Source organism: Malania oleifera, chromosome 9 (assembly GCF_029873635.1).
Source record: "Malania oleifera isolate guangnan ecotype guangnan chromosome 9, ASM2987363v1, whole genome shotgun sequence".
Taxonomy (NCBI): Eukaryota; Viridiplantae; Streptophyta; class Magnoliopsida; order Santalales; family Ximeniaceae; genus Malania; species Malania oleifera.
Window position 1 is genome coordinate 77,113,692 of NC_080425.1, and position 21,315 is coordinate 77,135,006.

Consider the following 21,315-nt stretch of genomic DNA (forward strand, 5'->3'; position numbering starts at 1 on the left):
TTCCACCATTCATTTTATTCAAAATACCGTCTAATATATCCTATGTTTGTAAAGTTCATTTTGAACGGTCGGTTGTCAAAATAACCTTTGAAATAAAGTATATACATACATATAACACATTTTAAAATTTAATAAAAAGTTGATTTAGTTTAATCCCCTTACCTGTTCCTGAAAAAGAATCCACTGATGTTTCGAAACCAAAAACCTTAGCTTTCCGATCCTGCCGCCGAAAGCGAACCGGCAAGCCGAGAGAGGAGAGGAGAAGGATCGGAAAGTGATCATGGGACCCGAGTGAGCCTATGGGAGAGAGAGAGACACGAGAGAGTGAGAGTAGAGAGAGAGAGTACAAAAACCCTAAGAGAGAGCGAGAGAGAGAGAGAGAATATTTGAGTAATGAAAAAATATGTGTTGCTTAGCCCTTAAGTAAGCATATCCGTAGGAAAACCGTCGATGGTTTTCCCTACGACGATTTTCCCTGCCTTTACAAAACCGTCAACGGTTTGGCAGTTGACCTCCTCAGTTTACTAAAACCGTCGACAGTTTATTTTTTCCCGATTTAGTGAAACTGTCAACGGTTCGAGCCCTACCAAACCAATTTCCTTCTTTTCCTTTATTTCTCTCTTCTTTATTTATTTTCTTTTATTTTTTGAGTTTGGGTTCCTACAAGGAAAATACAAATTAAAATCAAACTGTTTAAAATGGTTAACTAAAGTTTGATTAACTGATTTTTAAACTAATATCCAATGATATGGTAAAATGTAATGAATCATTCATACAATTTAAAATTGTATAGCCATTACAAATAATTTTGTTTCTTTTCATATAATCAACTTGTAAATTTAAATTATTCATTATTAAAATTTAAGCATTAATCTTAGTGCAATATATTTTTTTTAGTTTACTGTTTTATATAAATATATATATATATATATATATATATATATATATATATATATATATACTTATATTGTTGGTTCAGTTCACTAATTGTGGTTATTGAATGAACGAATCAAAATTGAACCGACAATAAAAAATTTTAGAAAACTTAGAACAAGAATCAAATATAAAAAATGATTAACCAATTTTTTGGTTTGATTTTTCAGTTTAGTTTGATTTTCAATTTTTCTTGTCCATCTTACTACAAGAAATTGATATTTCTACTGAAATAATACATATTGAAAACATATGAATGAAAAAAAAATTATAAAAAAAAAAGTAATTTTAATTATATATTTATTTGATCATAATACATATTATTGAGATATTATATTCATTCAAAAATATTCAATAATATATAGAATTAATATTTTTTTTTTAAATTATATTTGAAATTCTCGATAAATATTAGCATCTATATATCTACATTTTATCGTCATACACTAATTTTGCATTTAAACTACCTTATTGTGAAGCACGGGCTTGTATACTGACTAATAGTAATTAAAACTATCTTTATATTTGGATATTTAAATGAACTATAAAAAAAGAATTTAAATATTATAAAATAATATCCGATATAATAAAAGGGAAATAATTTAATCCTAAAAAAGACTATATGACAAATCTACATTATAGATTTTCTTTTTATATTATACTACTAATTGATATTATTAAATAAGTTCCTTCTTCTATTACTTTATGGATACTAATATTAATATTAGAAAAAACAATTAAATTTGGAGAAAGAATTAATAGTTCAATTAAATTTTGATTTCTCACTAAAGGTGTACTCAACACCCGCTGAAAAGTCTCTTGGGGGTGGAGGGAAAAAGTCTTCTGGAGGTGGAGGGAGAAGTAAAGAAGTTGTAAGCCAAATCAAACCCATACAACGCAATCAGTAGTATAATTTTTTTTTCTTCCAATTGCTCATAATTTTACTACCTGCATATGAAAGGGAAAAGCTGAAGAAAAATCATCGCTTTCCACCACCACCTCCAAGCTTTGGGCCCTTGGGTGCAGCACCTTTGGACATGTGACCCTAATTTTACTACCTGCATATGAAAGGGAAAAGCTGAAGAAAAATCATCGCTTCCCACCACCACCTCCAAGCTTTGGGCCCTTGGGTGCAGCACCTTTGGACATGTGACCCTTGGGTTGAGACTTCTGCGTCTTTGCCATAACCTCTGCTTTCTTCGCCTTCTTTTCATCCTTGGTTTTCTTGATCCTCTCCTTAATTTCACTGATATAACACAAGTAATCCAGCTTGCAGATTATCGCCGTGTATAAATATTTGTATAGCATAACTATACTACCGACAGAAATTAATATGATTCCTCCAACTTAGCAAATTATTAAAAAAATAGAAATACACATACCGGAGAGCAGCCTCACGTGCAGCATCCCGGACCTCTGGCTTCTCAGTTCTTCTCTTCTGTATAACTTCCAATGCGGCACCAACTATAGACCTTGAGTAAGGCTTCTTAGTGGTCCTGCGCCTCCTCTTCACTGCTTCTGCAGCAATGTCCTACGAGGGATCAACAAAAACAGCCAGATTTCATCAGTTTTGAGAACACAAAATACATGAAAAAGAGGCTTTAGTTCATACAAGTGAGAACTGCAAACAATAAATCACCTTCTTATGTTGCTTCCTGTACATTGCTGTCCAAGTCAGCTTTGATGGCTTGAGGCGGTTGTGGAAGTACCTCTTGCATTTTGAATTGGCAAACAGGAAAACCTTTCAACAACAAAGACAGCCTAATCAGGTCAAGGATCTTCCTGCTATCACGCTGGCCAATATTGGTTCAACCCACAATATGTAACAGGACACACACACACACCAGTCTTGATACTAAAATGAAATAATGACTGCTGAAATACTTGCCTGCGAATCTGAGCGAACAAATCTGATACCCTTCCCAGGGTATATCTTGGCACCACTAAAGCGGCAAAGTTCAGTCCTAGAACATAACGTCTAAAAGATCAAATACTAAAAAGTAAATTAATTAATAGAAAATAAAACATGTGTATGCAATTCAAAAATATAAGTTTAAAGAAAGTTGGATACAGAGAGGACACAAGCAACTGAAGTTAAGCTGAGTACATCCTATATGCTACAAGAATAGTTCAGGTGAAAGACTAGGAGTACAGCAATCTTGTCTCTCAGGATTGATTAGCTTTAGCAGTTTCCACTTATATTTTATTTGTGAAGAAATTTGTTATGCAGTTTTAATTCTGCTGCAGGAAACCGAGACTGGAAGCTACAATGGTTTTTCTTAGTGCTCAATTTGTACGCACTGTTGTTCGGCAAGTAAGACCCACCCTACATTTACAAGATTTACATGCACTGCCACAAACTGATCATGTGGATGTCCATGTTATACAAACTCAAAATATACCTAACATACTTTTTGCTACTCTAGAAGATTTCATTTGTGAATTGATAGTTGTAATTTAGCAGTGAAACAACTAACAGCTATTCTTTTAACATTGAGATAATAATGTATTAGTGTATTACATTTTCAGATAGGAACAAGATGGAATATTATTTATAGATAACAAAAAATTCCATTGAAGACTGAATAAAAGTACGAACAAGGAGGATAAGACATCCTAGACAAATCAAGTGATTACAATAATGCCGCCCTAGAGGATCAAACAACAGTAACCCCCAAAAAATCCTAAAAAGTGCGTGCCCAGAAAGAAGGCAGAAAATTAATTCTATACCAACACAAAAATGGACACGTTGTCTGATCCTTGAAAATTCTGGATTCAACTCGTCCAGAAAATGGCATACATTGCACAACTCCATAAATCCCTACCTCTTCTAGTCTTCCCAAAACCCCAAAATATCAGAAGCAATAAATCTACACATTTTGCGAAACCACCCATGCCTAGCCAAAATATGAGAAAAGAGCATTTCAGAATAACACTGACAAGAGAAGGATTTAATATTCTGTCTCTAATAAAACCCCAAAGACTTTACCAGGAAGTATCACGCTATCTATAGGAGTTTGATGCAGAGGAAATGAAAGGGGATTTTAAAAAAAGGAAATGGTGATTGGTTACCACAAAATTGTTTATGTTTCATTGAAGTGCAGAAGGGAACAGGAGGACTCCCAAGTTAAAACCTAAAACTAAGGTTTTGTTAGGTCATGGTATTGCTACTCCTAGGAATAAGATGGAATATAATAAAAATGTAATGAAAATTGTATGCCGTGCAATAATTTAGAAAAAATTCACTGGTACAAAAGCAAACTAAAAAGTTCTCATTAAGCCCCCTCCTCCATCCCCTTCCCCTCCCTGCCACCTCTCCTCCACTCCACCCACCACGCCCCTCCCCTAAAAATAAAGTGTAGGCATGAACATTTGAACAAAGAACAACCAGTCAAGTCAGCTGTGACCAAAAATCTAACAAAGTGATTCCAGCAGATTAAAATTGCATTGAAAGAATTTAAATTTTGCATAATAATCATTCAAGAACCTCATTCCAAACTACTTTCATACCCTGAATAATAAAGTATATCATAAACTAAGCTCACATCTGAAAGCAGAAACAGCATAAATTTTTTCTCTTTTACTTATTTTTTGGCCAGACTGCATTGATTTTAGCACTTAACCTCCTTCACCCAACCCACCAACCCAAAAAACAGACAATCACAAACTTCAAGGCTACCAAAAAGAGTCCTAGCAAGCTTACAATCAAACATTAAGCATTAGAATCAAAACAAGCCTCGGGCACATTTTGGAAAATTATTGTCGCGTAAATTTGTCACGTTGAATAGATGAAATGACAGATAAATTACACGAGAATGAAGTCAAACAAGCATCATATACAGATTCACACGCGAACAAATCATAGCAGATAGCGGAAGCGAACAACACAACGTGAGTGAGATAGAGAGACATACTTGAGAACCATGGCTACTGCAGAGCCCTGCGCCGCTCTGGTGCCACTGGAATCGCAGAAACCCTAGACGCTCACACGCAGGCCGCCCAGGGTGGGCGTGGAAATGAACACCGGTATAGATTAGAGGCCTTCGGCTGATGACTGATGACTGATGACTGATGACTGATGTCTGATGCCGTATCCAACCGACGCCGTTTTGTCGCTGTTTACCCCTTTGCTCTCTACGGCCCTGCGGATTGGCGCTGGACGGCTCATGGGCTTTTAATTCTCGCGGATGCAGTCTCGTGGGCCCATAATATTGGCGCCCATAACCTATTACTGTTTTTATATTAGGTTGAAAAGCCCACGAAGTAGTGAAAGTACACTGTTTGATGCAAGGGCATGCTAGGCGTGCTAGCGCAGTCAACTACAAATCCGACCCTTCTCATAAACCCCACAAACCACTTTAGTAAGGAAGTATGGGTCGGAAGGATCTTGACCACCCCAGATTTCCTAAACTCATAAAAAAAATATATATTGAAAAAAATGGGCTTCCATTAAACCCCACAAACCAAAACCCTCTTAAGTATAATATCCCGCGAGCCAAGAGATGAATCAAGGAGACCGTCTTGGGCATTTGTGGAGTCTCATTGCTTTCAATTTGGACGACGACCCAACTTTTCTTTAATGAGATATTTCTATCCTAAGACTTAGTATATGAGCATTGCGGCTTGGGCCTTTGTAGCCCATTCGGAATCCTGTGCGCAGTATATAAAATAATTATTTTTGGGTGATTAGATCAAGCGGTCATATTTCGCGAGATAGCAAAAGAAAGAGAATATTGTACCACCACACTCTCTGTATTTTTCTTTCTGATAATAGTGAAATTCCTGCAACTCCGTGAACGTAGGTAAAATTATCGAATCACGTAAATACTGTCTTATGCGTGTGATTGATTTTTCTTTGGTGTGTATTCTTTCTCTCTTTTGTTTCTCACAAATTTCGGGAATTTATTATTAATTCCCAACAAACCGAAGTTAATTGCAACACAACTCTAACAAAACTTTCTTTTCAAAACAAAACAATATAAAATTTAATTCAATTTATCTAAAAAAATAAATTCATATTCTATAAAATTCATTTGTTTTTCATATGATCTATGCCACATTCGCATTTCTCGTGGCTTGCACTATTGTCTTTAGATTTTACGGTTACAAAATTCAATTCAATATATCAAAGTGTGCATGATTTTCTAATTTGATGTATACACAAAATGATTTAGATAAGGAGAGATCAATAGAGAAGATAATATGAATAAATCATCTCTATTTGCTAGATGGTAATATCAAATGTCATCATCTCACTCTTTGGCATATAGAAATGATTTAAACTTCAACTATCAAGTCATTTTTATAAGATACTCCCAATGTTAATAAACTAAAATCTAAGTTAAACTAAAACTATTACATTTGAAAGCCAAGAATGTTAATAAACTAAAATGAATAATACATCATCAAAGTTAAACTAAAACTATTACATTTGAAAGCCAAGGAGGATATTAGAGATTGAATAGGAGAGCCCACCACTATACTTGAACATAAAACGTGTACTAAAAATATCTTAGGTTAAGATACATTTATAAATCAAAATCATGAAACCAATTAACCAAAACAAACAATACTGAAGTTGAGTTAGCCAAAGCTGTGGACCTATCAATAATCAAGAAAGTTAATTAAAAATAAAAATGGTTGGAGAAATATAGATTGTGGATAGGGGCATGCAGGTGAATGAGGGGAACTAAATCAGGGGAATTCTTTGGGTAGTCCATGTGAATCTCATTACACTCACCCTAGAATCTCATTACCCTCACCCTATATTTGAAAGGTATTAAATTTGAATTTATGTTAAATTAAAATTAAAATTAACATAAAATTATATTAAAATTTGTACAAACAAATCTAAATCCAAATTTAAGATTTGAAATTCATGCTCCCAAACAGGATAAAAGCACATTAATGGAAGCTACCAAATAAAAGATGATAATGATGAGCACATTATGCGGCACACCCATGAACCTAAGATTCAAAAAAAAATATATGAAAAAGTGAAATAACCTCTTCAAGCACTTTACTACATATTTGGTATGTAAGAATGGAAATAAATGAAACAAAACTGAATCAAATTCATCACTAAATTTTGCCACCTTCATCATTCAAATTTTCATTCCATTCCTATCCCATTTCATCCCACAAACCAAGCATGACATTAATTTTTGTGATGTGATTCCTTCACATAACATTAACTAAGGTGAAATAGTTCTCATGTTCACAATTAAGGTGACCATGTCTCTAGGGGAGGGGGGAGGTTTGTAATTTTAGGCACTACCAAATTATTTACACTGGTTTGGCTGTTTCTCGAACTACAGAAAGCTTAGCCAAGAGACCAGATAGCTGAAGGAATGACCCAACTCCATCGCAGATTCTCATATGGGCAAATCCAGTCTCCTGCAACACAAACACACAGATTGGAAATTCTGATAAAGATGGTAAGACACACCATCAAATGAAACAAAACTGACATGAAAAACACAGACCTTCATGAATTCCAATTTCAGATACTCAGCCATATCATAGTTCTTGATAATTCGGAAAAGGGTCGTGATTATGTCAGTAGGGGAATATCCCAAATCATAGAGCTGCTTCAAACCAGAACAAGCATCATCAAATTTCCCCTCAAGCACATTCCGCACCATATTCTTCACGTGCAATGGATGAGGCTGGTCACAGACCTGAAAACCAAACATACATTAACTAAGAAATCTCATCTCCAAGTATCTCATTAAAACCAAAATGCAGGGAGAATTTCCAAGCAATAACCTTAAAAACATTTTCTTGGTTGACAAATCGGAATCCACTGTACGTCGCTTGCAAGTTATTTAATGCCTGCCTCATATCACCATCTGCTGTGAAAATGATGGCTTCAAGACCTTCTGGGACATACGGGACCTTTATTCGTCACAAAAATGGATCAATGATACATACATTCATTAATTTATAAATGATCATACATGATACTAGGGATGCAATTGCTAACCATGTCCTTATTGTCAAGGAAGTTGTCAAATTTTTTTTTTAGAAGTTTTTCACTTTCCACCACACTTGAAGCATTCAATCAGTTCTACCAACATTTTCGCAAATCCATTGATATTTATTGAAATCTCAAATTTTGTCAAAATTTTGACTGAAGGACAAAAATTTGTAGAAATCGAAATTTGATATTCAAAATTGAAATTTCTATCACAAAAAGGGCATGCATGATAGCTTCAGGCTCTTAAATTTTTATGCAAAAATGAATTTTGATATTAGCTACAACATATTATTCGACTTTATATGCCTAACTTAACCGTATTTGCATAATAATTAACATTTAACCTATTTATAGAATTCGTTTTGCCTATGTTATTAAATATGTTTGATATGTTACTGTACTGCAGTTATTGCACATTATACACCACATAACTATCATTGATGCATTTTATTTACAATATCACAGTTATAAAACTAGCATCATTATATCTATCAACATATTCTAGAGCTTCATTTAAAAAAATTCCATGCTTTGTAATAATTTCCACACGTTTAATTAAAAAATGAAATTGAACTCAAACCTTTTGAAATTCTGAAGCCTCAAAATTCCAGTCAAAATTGAAATCTAAAAATTTTAAAATTCTAAACATAATTCCTTTTTTTTTTACAAAGGGAGTGGAGCCATATCAAGTTTAGATGTAATATAGAAGGATCCATGCAAAAGCAGACCAAGACATGTTCAAAAGAACATAGACCTTAACATGCCTAAAAGAACAATTGGTTTCCATTTAAGAGCCAACAATCTTTGAAAGGATTTGATGCGTTGATGGCCACCTAGATGCACAAGACATGACTATAAAGCAGGCAGAACAACAAATTGCCACCATGGACCACATGACACGTAATGAATGATGTAAATATCTTCCAACATCTTACAAGCATTTTGTACAGCTAATATGTTTGTTAAAGTTCTTTCATCTCAGCAAATATTGTTCATATCCATGCTTTCGTTGCACAATGGATTCAGCAAGCCCAGACGATAATCACAAAGTAGATTAGAAAATGGTAGCTCCTGCTACCTACATGTTTTAACTAATGATACATGAGCAATATTTTCTGGGAAGAGAACTTCAACAAACATATATACTGTAACTTTAATTTGGTGTATCCTCATGCTCTAAAACTGATACACTTAGGACAAATTACCCTCAAGTTTAGTACCTCTGCTTCAACAACAACAAAACCAAGTCTTGAGTCCCACTAGGTGGGGTCGGCTATTTGAATCCTTTTCCGCCAATTTATGATATCACAGACCATTTCTTTTGACAAATTCACGACAATTAAATCCTTACTATCTCATTCCAAGTTATTTTGGGTCTACCCTTACCCCTTCCACTACCCCCACAATAACTAACTCACACTTCCTCACTGGTGCACTATATGGCCTATGTTGCAAGTGTCCAAACCATCCAAGTCGCCCCTCCCTTATCTTATTTTCTATAGGAGTTACACCTAACTTACCACGAATATGTTCATTCCTTAATTTATCGTTCAGTGTTATACCACTCATCCATCTAAGCATTCTCATCTTGGCCACTTTTACTTTTTGGATATTTTGTTTCTTTGTCGTCCAACATTCTGATCCATATAGCATAGCTGGTCTTATAGTCGTCCAATTAAACTTCCCTTTTAATTTTAAGAGAATTCTACGATCACAAAGTACACTTGAACACTTCTTCATTTTACCCAATCTGTTTTAACTCTATGCATTACATCATCTTCAATTTCTCATTCAACTTACATAATAGATCCAAGGTTTCGGAATCTACAAGTGTTATTTTTTCTTCATCATCAAGTTTAACTTTGTCGCCAATACTCCTCCTATCATTACTGAAATTACATTTCATATATTCAGTCTTATTTCTACTTATCCTAAAGCCTCAAGATTCTAAAACTTCTCTCCATAATTCTAACTCAGCCTCTAATCCGCCCCTAGTGTCATCAATCAATACAATATTATCTGCAAACAACATATATCACGGAACCTCATTTTGAATGCTCTTAGTCAATTGGTCCATCACTAACACAAAAAGATAAGGGCTCAAAGCAGATCCTTGATGTACACCTATGATGATTGAAAATTCTTTAGTTTCTCAATCTATAGTCCTTACACTAGTCATTATTCCATCATACATATCCTTAATGACATCAGTGTACCTACTACATACACCCTTTTCTTCTAAAACCCACCGTAAAACTTCCTTAGGTGCCCTATCATATGCTTTCTCTAAGTCAATAAATACCATATGCAAGTCTCTCTTCTTTACCCTAAACTTTTCCATTAATTTTCTTAAAAAAGATACAACTTCTGTGGTAGATCTCCCACACATAAAACTAAATTGATTTTTTGAAACCTTCGTTTCTAGCCTTAATCTTTGTTTAACTACACTTTCCTACAGTTTCATCATATGACTCAAAAGTTTAATTTCACGATAGTTATTACAATTTTGAATATCTCCTTTATTTTTGTATATAGGTATTAAAGTGTTTTTCCTCCATTCATCTATCATTTTCTTAATTTTTATAATTGTAGTAAATAAATTAGTTAACCATATAATTCCATTATCACCTAAGCATTTCCAAACTTCGATTGGGATGTTATCCAATGCTATAGTTTTTCCATTTTTCATTTTTTTAGTACAAACTTAATTTCATTGACTCTAATTTTGCGAATAAATCTCATATTTTTAGTTTTTTCCTCATTTGTCAATTCTAAGTTTAATTCTTCTACTTGGTTTTCATTAAACAACTTACTCAAATAACTTCGTCATCTTTCTTTTATGTCTTCGTCCGTAACCAAGACAATATCATCCTCACTTTTTATACATTTTATATTTCCTAAGTCTTTACTCTTCTTTTCTCTAACTTTAGCAAGTTTAAATATATCTCTATCCCCTTCTTTTTTATTTAATCTATCATACAAACTATTAAATAATCTATGTTTAACTTCACTAACGATTTTTTTGCATCTTTTCTCACCTCTTTATACTTTTCAAAGTTATCCATGTTTCTACATATTTGCCACGTTTTATACCAAATTCTTTTTGTCTTTACGGCATTTTGGACATCTTTATCCCATCACCAACTTTCTTTGTTATTCGAGAATCTTCCCCTTGGTTCACCGAAAATCTCTTTAGCTATCTTTTTAATAGAGCTAGTTAATATACTCCAAAGAGTATTTGTATCTATCCCATCCTCTATAGTCCAATCCCCATCTTTGATCATTTTACCTTTAAATTTAATTATATGTTCTCCCTAGGTTCCACCACCTAGTTCTCTTACACTGGTTTATTTTATCATTTTTCTTCCATTTTTTAATACATATATCTAACACTAAGACTCTATGTTGTGTGGTTAGGCTTTCACTTGGAATAATTTTACAATCCTTACATAATAAACGATCTACCCTCCTAGCTAAAATATATATATATTTGACTTCTATTTTGTCCACTTTTAAAGTTATTAAGTAATCTCTCTTCTTAAAGCAAGTATTCATTATAATAAATCATATGACATAGAGAAGTCTAAGATCATCTCCCCATGCTCATTTTTGTCTCCATATCCATATCCTCTATGTATCCTCTCATAACCTTTATTATCCCTTCCAACGTGTTTATTCAGATCTCCTCCTATGAATATTTTCTTAGTCCCTAATATGCCTTGTATAATATTATCCATATCTTCCCAAAATTGTCTCTTAAGATTTTCTATTAAGCTTACTTGAGGAGTATAAGCACTAATGATAATTTATTATCTCTTGGTCTAATACCATCTTGATTTTTATAATTCTATCCCCTACTCTATTAACATCAACATTGCTATCTTTTAAGTTTTTTTCTACAATAATTGCTACTCCATTCTTATGTTTTTCTTTTCCAATATACCAAAGTTTAAATCCGGATTTATCAATTTCTCTAACTTTCTCCCCCACCCACTTAGTTTCTTGAAGGCAAATTATACTAGTTTTTTTTCTAATCATTGTGTCCACAATTTCCATACTTTTACCGGTAAGCGTCCCTATATTCCAAGTTGCTAATCTAATCCTAGTTTCCTAAACTAGCTTCTTTACCTGCTCATGTCCAAAATAATGCAGGAACCCTTACATATTTGACACCGGACCTAGCGCCAACATGGCTCGTCGCTTCAGGGCGACGCCCTAACCCATGCTCACCCACTTTTCACTACACCTGAGTGGTACAAATGCAACACGTAGCTCATAGGGTCACCCCAGCAAATAATTGGTAAGGATCCATATAAAAGTGATCTGACAAATTTAACACTGGTTGCCAACTACCTAACGCAACCCTCCTCCTTTACTGGGCTTGGAACCGACTATGGGTGAAAAAAATTAGGACATTAAGTGCATCACAGGCGGAATTAGTACCTCTGCTGCTCATGAACATAAAATTCCTTGTTCTATATTTTTTTCTCATGATCGCTTGCTTAGGCTTAGTTAACCCCCTCATTTTTCTAAAAAGCATTCTCTTTCCTACCTCACCTTCCCAACCATGATCAAAGTGGCCTAAAAGACATCTCATAAAATTTTCTATTTACTGGATATGGGTGTATCCTGACATTCTAAAAATGAAATTCAAGCTTTAATATTTATGAAACTATAATTTTATTAGTCATCCCCTAATGAATTACAAGAAAATAGTTGTTGCATTCCAAATTACCTTTCCAAATTCTCACTTCTACTTCAGTAATATATATAGGACTACCACAATTTTACTATATAACAAGAAAAAAGTTGCAAATGCACACCCTTCCCCACCTATAAAACTTAAGCTAATAGGTTGTGGACCAGAAATGGATATCAAGTTTTAACCCTCCCCCCCCCCCCCCGGGCGGGTGCAGCCTAACAGCTTGTCAAGAGATAAACACACAACAAATAACAACCATTACAGGGAATAAATAATTTTTTTTAAACACCACACAATAAAAGCGGGCGAGGAGATCAGAACGCAAGACCTCCTGCTAACCAGCTCTGATACCATGTTAAAATATCACCTTACCTTAAAGCTTAAGTTATTAGGCTGTGGGCCAACAATGTATATCAAGCTTTAACAGTGACAACCCACTATTGAGAAAAACATCATGCAGGAAATAGCAAAATACAAAGAACAGTTCAATTAATCTATCTAGAATTGCCAATGGCATAAATTAAATATACTCGATTCAAGTAGAAATGTCAATTAGAAATACATTAGCACGTAGGAAATAATTTAACTTGCTTTGAGCAGATTCAAACAAATATTATCCACACATCACAGTATATAAACGAAATCTATAATCTTATGATTATCTAAAGAATTGAGCTAAAATTAGTTTAAAAGTGAGCATAAGATTGATGAAACAAACTTGACAAATAAACAAATTCAAATATATATATTTTTTATTTTAAAAAATTAAAAATAAAAATAAACTTTTTTTAGAGAAGGGCAAATTTACAAGAAGGATAAGAAATCCTCCTAAAAACCAGACCAAGAACAAAAGGCAAAAATGAAAATACATACAAAATATCAAACTAATCCAGCCAACCAATCATGCTGAGGATCAAAGAAACCAAACCACTAAAACATCAGAGTAAACCCATAGCGATGCCGAAAAAAAAGGAGCCTGTCCAAATCAAATAAGTGGGCAAAATGCAATCATGAAAAATGCGAGCGTGTCTCTCAAGCCAAACCATCCATAAAACAGTGAAAACAGCGCAATGCACACCACCATCCTTGCGTCTTAGCCTCCAAAAACTCTAAACACAATCAGTAAATGACTTTAAAGAACTACGGCACAGCCAACACTCAACAAACAATCCAAAAAGCTTATTCCATAATCCCCAGCTACATAGAAACGAAAAGAACTTATGAGCATGAGATTCAGCAGTGGCATAGCACAAACATCAAGAAACAAATCCTTATGAGGTCTTCTAATCTCCAATCGATTGTTTGTATTAACTCTATTAAGTGCTACCTTAATTAAGAATGACCATTCATGCAAAAGTCTTTAACCTTAAGGAGGCGTTTGGTTCACAACACCTTTTAACATTCCCGGGAATGTGATGCTATGTCATAACATTCTCAAATTTGTTTCAGCACTAGGCATCTTAACACTCACAGGACTAACATGAGCATTCCATTCCCACCCTCCCCATTTTGATGAGAATCCTAATTTTGGGACCAAACTGCCCTCTATTTTAGCGACATCAATGCCCCTATAAAAATATATTATTGCACACTATTATTATATTTAAAATAATAAATTATTAATAAAAATGAAAGTATTATTATTATTATTATTATGGTTAAAATTTAAAGACCATATTGCTCCTAATTATTTTGATAAATTGGATTATTAAGTGTTGAATTTTTTTTTTATGTTATGATTGTTGAAACTTTTAGGATATGGATTTATCAGGCAAAATTCTTAGTAGTTTTTTGTGTTGAAAATGTAATTATTCTTCATATATAGTTTATACAAAGGTCAAGGGTATAAAGGTCATCTTTTTTGAAATGCTTTTTAGGATTTTCATGTTGAACCAAATACTAACATGACCATCCTCTGTGCAATCTTAAGAATCTTATAGCATGAACCAAATAAAAATATTCCTGAAGTACGCATCCCATTCGCTGGAATAAGATTCCTGTGAAAGTTTTCATGCCAAAGGGAGTTATTTTCCAAAGACCCAGAAAGGCTAGAAAAAACCTCTCCCCAGTCCCCACCCTTTTCTTGTCCCCCCCCCCCTCCCCACCTCCCCTCCTTAATGAGAGCATCATCTCTATCCATTAATTGAGCCGCTTAGCTCCACATTGGCCTCCATTCCCACAGTTTGTCAATGAGAATTGAGCAAGCTATCCTGTACCTTGAAGAGAGTAAACTTTCATCAGTATCCTCAGTTACAATATTCAAACCAGTACCGAGCACATTCAGGTTTCACTCATTCCCATTCAGAGCCTTCTAAAGATTTTCCAACACATTGCTGACAGGAACCTCATGTACTGCCTCAATACCAGAAGAAATCCACAAACCCAAACCTTACATATGAGCTCAATTGAATCACCCTCCAAGGCTCCAACAGAATTGCAGTAATACAATTGTTAGGGACCTACCCAAAAAACACCAGCTCCAACGGTTTCAGGAAGTGCCAACTACAGAGAATTATGATTCCCCTGATGCTTGAGCTCCTTCAAACCAAACCTTTGAGACCAGGTCAATCGAATCACCTTCGGCAAATTTCAAATTTCCAGTAACGCAATCATTATATACCTGCTGAGAAATACCAGTTCATCAGTCTGAGGCTGTGCTGATTCCAAAGATATGGTCACCCATCTGTTCAACCAAAGACTGCCCTTGAAATAAGCTTTTAAACCGTTAAAACACAGAACTTCAGAAAAGTCATCGTAGAAGATCTGATTTTTACTGCCTTCTCTGCCTCAAAGATGGCTAGAGCTTCATGAAAACTCACAGCAGAATTGCAAGGGCTGGTTCCACCTTCAAATACAAAAGGGAGTTTTTTTAAAAAATTGGCAGAAAAGGATTCATATAGCCGACCCCACCTAGTGGGACTAAGGCTTGGTTTTGTTGTTGGTGGTGTATTTGTTTTACAACACCCCCCCCCCCCGGGAAGTCCTTGACCCTTATTATTAGATGCTCATCTCTCATTGGGCCCTACTTCTTGTGGCATGTGCCCCTTATTATTTTAAAACCCTTGTGACCTTGTTTTTCTTTTTTTGCCTTTTACTTTTTTTCACAAATTCAAAAAAAAAATAAAAATGAACAAATAAAAAACAAACTAAAAAAAAATGCAAATGCTAGTTTATGATCCCAGTTCTATTGAGGACACAAAATGAGTCTCAGCATCTCGTATCATGAAAATAATTCCTAATGGTCAGTTTAGCATCTCATCTATTTGGTATCATTTTTGCCCCTTGTGTTCTATTTTCATTTCTGTGCAGTGAAGCAACGTGTTATGGAAACGTGTTTGTTTTGAGTTACCAATTTAAAAACCAAAAGTTATGGTTTTTAGTAGTTTTGACAACCTAAGCCCATCCATAATTAACTTTTGTGGATTATCATTCATTGTATGCATAATTTTTAATTAGATTTTAAATATAATGACCATGAGAATTTAAAATATAATTAAAAAAAATGTTCATAAATTTCAAAAAATCACAAAAATTTTAATACTTTTACTATTTTTCAATTGCAACGTATAATAAGAGTGTTCTTCTAAATTAAATCTTGAAATATAATAATTAAGTAAAATAACTATAATAATTTTTATTATAATATTTTTTTATATTCATATTATTTTTTAAGAAGGTGAAGTACATAGAATTAAAACAAGTTGGGTAAAATGTAGGAGTGCATTAGGTGTGTTATGTGATCGTAAAATATCCTTAAAATTAAAAGAAAGTTTTATAAGATGGCTATAAGGCTAGCTATGCTTTATGGTTCAAAACGTTGGATAACAAAGAAACAACATGTACAAAAAATAAAAGTTGTTAAGATGCGAATGTTAAGGTGGATGAGTAGTTTAACATTAAAAGATAAAAGTTAGAAATGATCATATATGCAATAATTTAGGCATAGCACCGGTTGAAACAAGATAAGGGATGGGTGGCTTAGATGGTTTGGGCATTTGAAACGCAGACCTAGTAGAGCACTTGTGAGGAGGAGTGAGTTATTATTTCTAGCATGAAAAGGGGTAAGGGTAGGCCTAAAATAACTTGGAATGAGGCAGGAAGGATTTAACAGCCCTTAATCTATTAGAGGAAAGTGCTCTTGATCGGGTGAATTGATAGAAAAGGATTCATGTAGCCGACCCCACATAGTGGGACTTAAGGCTTGGTGTTATTGTTCGTGTTGTTGTTGTTGTTGTATATTATTTTTAAATTTTCATGATTTTGATCATATTTTTTAATTGCTAATTGATCCAAGGACAAAAATGAGCATTTGTTCAATCATGTTTTTATTTTTTTTATTTTAAAAATATTAACCGGTTGCTAGTTTCCAATCTTTAGTTTTTGTTTCTAGTCTTTAGTTTTTTTTCTCATAATTTTTTATAATGCAAGCTAACGACCCCTAGATGAACATTGCATTTTCAGAAAAAAAAAAAAAAAAATCAAAGAATCATTATCATCAAAGTTGAATGCTCAAACCTTTAGCATCAAGTCCTCTTTCTATTTAATGAGCAAAGGCATACAATGCAGAAATAGTAGCCTCATACTAATTAATCTCAAAAGTCATTGTTACTATCACATTCTAAGGGACTATAGTCCACATCTTAGTTATAGCAAAACCAACAATTAGATGACACAACTATACCTCAAATTCTAACAAATTGTGAAAGGTAATGAACTATGACATGCATCATCTATGGAAGGAAGGTGTGGATAGAGGCAGCGAGAGATGGATATCTTGAACCCCGCATTATTTCATAGCCGACGAGAGAGTGATATAGAAGCTTCAATGACTTGAATCTTTAAAAAAGACAAATTAATAACTTTAGCCATCACATTGAGGAGATAAAATTATATTTAATTAGCATAAGGACAAGAGACTTGAAGAACAGATAATTTTTGGAACCCGAAACAAGAATAAGTTGGATTGGGAATCCCAATCTAGTCTCCTATTTATGTGTTTGGATCATTTAAGTAGAAATTGAAACCATCACAATGAATTTTTTATGTTTTTTTATTATTGTAATAACAGGGTAATATTGCCATTTGAGGCATGAAAAACCATTTCCTATCTAGATGGCTAGATTGCCATTCCCACACCCCCTTGGGTCCCTCAATATAAAATTATAAGAATAGAAATCTGATTTCAGTGACTGCCCATTAGGAATCTCAACATGTAAATCCTAAACATTGGATTCATTCCCATTCCAGCACATTGATTCCCGCAAAACAAATGTAGCTAAAGTGAATTTGGTACGAAGGAGGGAGATTCAAGGTTCTAATGTAAGAAGTGTACGTTAACAAACAAGATAGAAACTTATTTTTAACACTCAGGCTAGCCCTGATTATGTCATCTTCAAGGAACTATACTAGCTGAAGAAAATTATGTCACCAAAACCAAAATTTCAAGGGGAAAATTGAATAAATACGTTAATATATCATGACCAATGCATGGCAGATAAATAGCTGGAAATATTTTGCTTCAACGTAAATTGCTAACTTGTGCTGATGATGAATGTTGGGGAAAAAAATTTAAAAAAAAAAAAAAACCCAACAAAACAATGATCGATTGTTGAAAAAAATGCAACAAATAAAAATTGCCACCACCTTTTCTGCTTCAACCACCACCATGAGACGGCCAAGGATCTCTTGTTCAGATAATCTTGAAAACCGAACAAGGGCACATCTGCTCTGAATAGGTTCGATAATCTTAGAAGATGTGTTGCATGCAAGACCAAAACGAGTGGAGTTAGAATATATTTCCATTGTGCGCCTCAATGCCTGTTGTGCACCAGATGTCATGCTGATTTTGTTCAATGTAGCCACAGAACCATCCACCACCACCACACCAACAAAAAAAATAAAAATAACTAGTAAATAAAAAAATAAACTGGTCACCAAGTAAAAATAATATTGATGAACTCAGACCCAGTTCATTAGTTTAGATGGAATGCAAGATATTCAAGCGTGAATGATTTATCATAATAATTCTCAGTAACAAGCTACAGACTATAGTAAGCTACAGGTCAGTACATCATATCATGAGATGCCGGTATTTACCTGTCAGCTTCATCCAGGATTATTATTTTGTGCCGTCCAGGGGGCAATGTTACTTTCTTTTGGGCAAACATCTTGACTTTGTTCCTCACAACATCAATTCCCCTGAAGAATAATGATTAAGCGATAATAGTGTGTTAAAAGAAGCACCCACATGATTGGAAAAGTTAAAAACAGAATGAAATTCAGTATAACCTACCTTTCATCTGATGCATTTAATTCCAACACTGCCTCCCTAAAATTTGGTCCTAGTAGTTCATGTGCTAGTGCCAATATACTTGTAGTTTTACCAGTTCCAGGTGGGCCCTGGAAATAACAAAACAGTGCTCAAAATCTGCATAGTAGTAACTTGTAATAGTGAGATAACTCGAGAAATGTATCATGTAAATTTTAATAGAATAAGTGCCTCGATTGAAGGTAGAATAACCTATTTGTCATATGACTATAATGGCCGAGTGGAGGTAGAAAAAACTGTTTGCATCATATTGTCAAACAGCAAGTTTGTTCTGCCAGGTCCATCATGAAGCGTGATCCTTAAGATGTTAAAGATGTCTTAGAATCACCATTGATTCACCAAAAGGCACATCATTTTTCAAGGTTCCTAGCTCCATGCAGTTGCCAATAAGAATCAGGAAATTTAACACCCACATCGTCTCTAATTTCTATTTCTTTTAAGGAACAATAAAATAATCTACAGCTAATTATCTGCCATGAATGAGCTGAACTTCTCTATGTTAAAGATGTCTTAGAATCCCCATTGATTCACCAACAGACACATCCTTTTTCTAGCTCCATTAAGCTACCCATAAGAATCAGGAAATTTAACACCCACATTGTTTCTAATTTCTATTTCTTTTAAGGAACATAAAATAATCTACAGCTAATTATCTGCCTTAGATGAGCTGAAATTCTATTTTTCTTGGAAAATGATAAATTGAAATTTATTTCCCTTCCTTGCTTGTCAGCTTTCTCCGCAACTGAAAATAAAATTACTCTGAGATAACATAAATACAGTGAGCAGTTCAACCTAGTCTCAATGCCAATCTAATCTAATCCATAAAGCAAGCAATTTTTGCGCTTCAAATTTCAGATGCATTGAATTTCCCCTGATGTGAAGAAACAAACTTCCTGTAGAAAATCAATATCTCAGTTTTCACGCTACTATCCCTCAAATTCGAAGCATTAGCAATAAAATTGCACAGAAATTGGCAATTTTCCCGCCTTACAGCTCTTGTTGGGGAATGAAGAAAAACTCAAAACCCTAGGGGAAAAAACACGCGCGCGCGCACAAACATCCGTTTCGAGAAACCCTGTTTAAGCAATCATCGAAACAAACAAACATTAAACTCTCAACATATGCATAGATCGCTTAAAGCTTTTTTCCACCAACAATGGGGGTTAATGGGGTTAAGTGAAGAAGAAAAATAAACTGATAAAATGCCCCATAGGAAAAAGAAAGAGGCAGACAAGTAACAAGGAGAGAGGAGGGGAGGGGCGATTATATCCTTACAGTTAAAATGAGGTTGGGCATGTTGCCGTCACGCGCAATGACCTGAAGTCTGGAGACGGCGTCCTCATTGCCGACGATATCGGCGACTTTGCTGGGCCTGTACTTCTCCACCCACGGCATGTCGTAGCTGCTGCCGGACGATGACGAAGACGCCATTGTTGTGGCAGTTGTAGATTCTTTTTAGTTTGTCGTCGTCTTCAGCAGGCTCGCACCAGTCTCTTGAATGATCCCCTTGTATAAACAAAAACCCTTTCTAAACCTTTCCCGGGCAACCGGAGGGAAAATGAAAATGTGATGCAAGGCCACTGCCCCTTCTGGATAAAGGCCTAAGGTGCTGTAGAAATGACGTCGTTTTGATTGGTCTATTTAACCCCATCCTAAACATCTTAAAAAATAAGTATTTATTATTAAAAAAAATACTTAAATTAAGTATAAACATCAATAATGAGGGTTTGATTTACATGTAAATGAATATTTATTTAAAAATAATAAATATTTTAATTCTAAAAAATATATATTTTAAACAAGTATTTATTTGAAAAAAATATTTATAATTAATTATTTATGGAAAATAGTTTACATTTTTTATTTTAATTATTTTTAAAATATTAAAAATAATTATTTATAATATTTGTATGAAATAAATGAATAATAATAAATAATTTTTTGACAACATTTGCTTGTGAAAAATAATTTTAGTTTTTATTTCTAATTTTTCAAATAACTACATAAAAATACCACATTATTTTCTAATTTTCCAATTTATATATAAAAGTTTAAAAATATTTTTTTATTATTTTCTTGATTTCTAACTCCTACTTTATGGTAATATATAATTTATATTTTAAACTTTGATTTGTGTAATTTATGTATTTAGTTTCTTCCAAATACACAAATAACTAAATTCAAATTTCAAAATTTATGATTTTATGTAATATCTTCTATAATTTTTTCATAAAACTAAAAAAAAAAAAAACTTATGCGCTTAAAACTGAGTATCAATAACAAAAATTAACAAATTTGTTATGACTAATTTATTTGCTTTTAATTATTGTGCATCCTACGAAATGAACTATGTTGCTTATACTAATCAAAAAT

General features: G+C 33.9%; 2 protein-coding genes across 2 annotated transcripts; both read right to left on the reverse strand.

Moving 5' to 3' along the window:
- Positions 1 to 1,688: 1,688 nt before the first annotated feature.
- Positions 1,689 to 5,131, reverse strand: LOC131164129 (large ribosomal subunit protein eL24-like). Its single transcript, XM_058121105.1, has 5 exons — positions 4,848 to 5,131; positions 2,822 to 2,897; positions 2,573 to 2,674; positions 2,316 to 2,464; positions 1,689 to 2,179 (listed from the first exon to the last, which is right to left on the reverse strand). The coding sequence occupies exons 1-5, from the start codon at positions 4,856 to 4,858 to the stop codon at positions 2,023 to 2,025; spliced, it is 495 nt and encodes a 164-aa protein (XP_057977088.1). The 5' UTR covers positions 4,859 to 5,131; the 3' UTR covers positions 1,689 to 2,022.
- A 1,888-nt stretch (positions 5,132 to 7,019) lies between these two features.
- LOC131164541 (replication factor C subunit 2) lies at positions 7,020 to 20,557 on the reverse strand. Its single transcript, XM_058121811.1, has 7 exons — positions 20,218 to 20,557; positions 18,907 to 19,013; positions 18,711 to 18,812; positions 18,258 to 18,453; positions 7,702 to 7,830; positions 7,419 to 7,613; positions 7,020 to 7,329 (listed from the first exon to the last, which is right to left on the reverse strand). Exons 1-7 carry the CDS (start codon positions 20,371 to 20,373, stop codon positions 7,219 to 7,221), a joined length of 996 nt encoding a protein of 331 aa, XP_057977794.1. The 5' UTR covers positions 20,374 to 20,557; the 3' UTR covers positions 7,020 to 7,218.
- Positions 20,558 to 21,315: the final 758 nt, after the last annotated feature.

Bases quoted from the DNA above. Each gene is read 5' to 3' on its own strand.
- LOC131164129 (XM_058121105.1), bottom strand. The intron at 2,465-2,572 runs GTGATTTATTGT...GATCCCTCGTAG, and splicing joins ACAGGAAGCAACATAAGAAG to GACATTGCTGCAGAAGCAGT. The intron at 2,180-2,315 runs GTATGTGTATTT...GTGTTATATCAG, and splicing joins GCACGTGAGGCTGCTCTCCG to TGAAATTAAGGAGAGGATCA.
- LOC131164541 (XM_058121811.1), bottom strand. From the start codon at position 20,373: ATGGCGTCTTCGTCATCGTCCGGCAGCAGCTACGACATGCCGTGGGTG. The intron at 7,614-7,701 runs GTTATTGCTTGG...TTTGGTTTTCAG, and splicing joins ACCAAGAAAATGTTTTTAAG to GTCTGTGACCAGCCTCATCC. The intron at 7,330-7,418 runs GTCTGTGTTTTT...TTTGTGTTGCAG, and splicing joins TGAAATTGGAATTCATGAAG to GAGACTGGATTTGCCCATAT.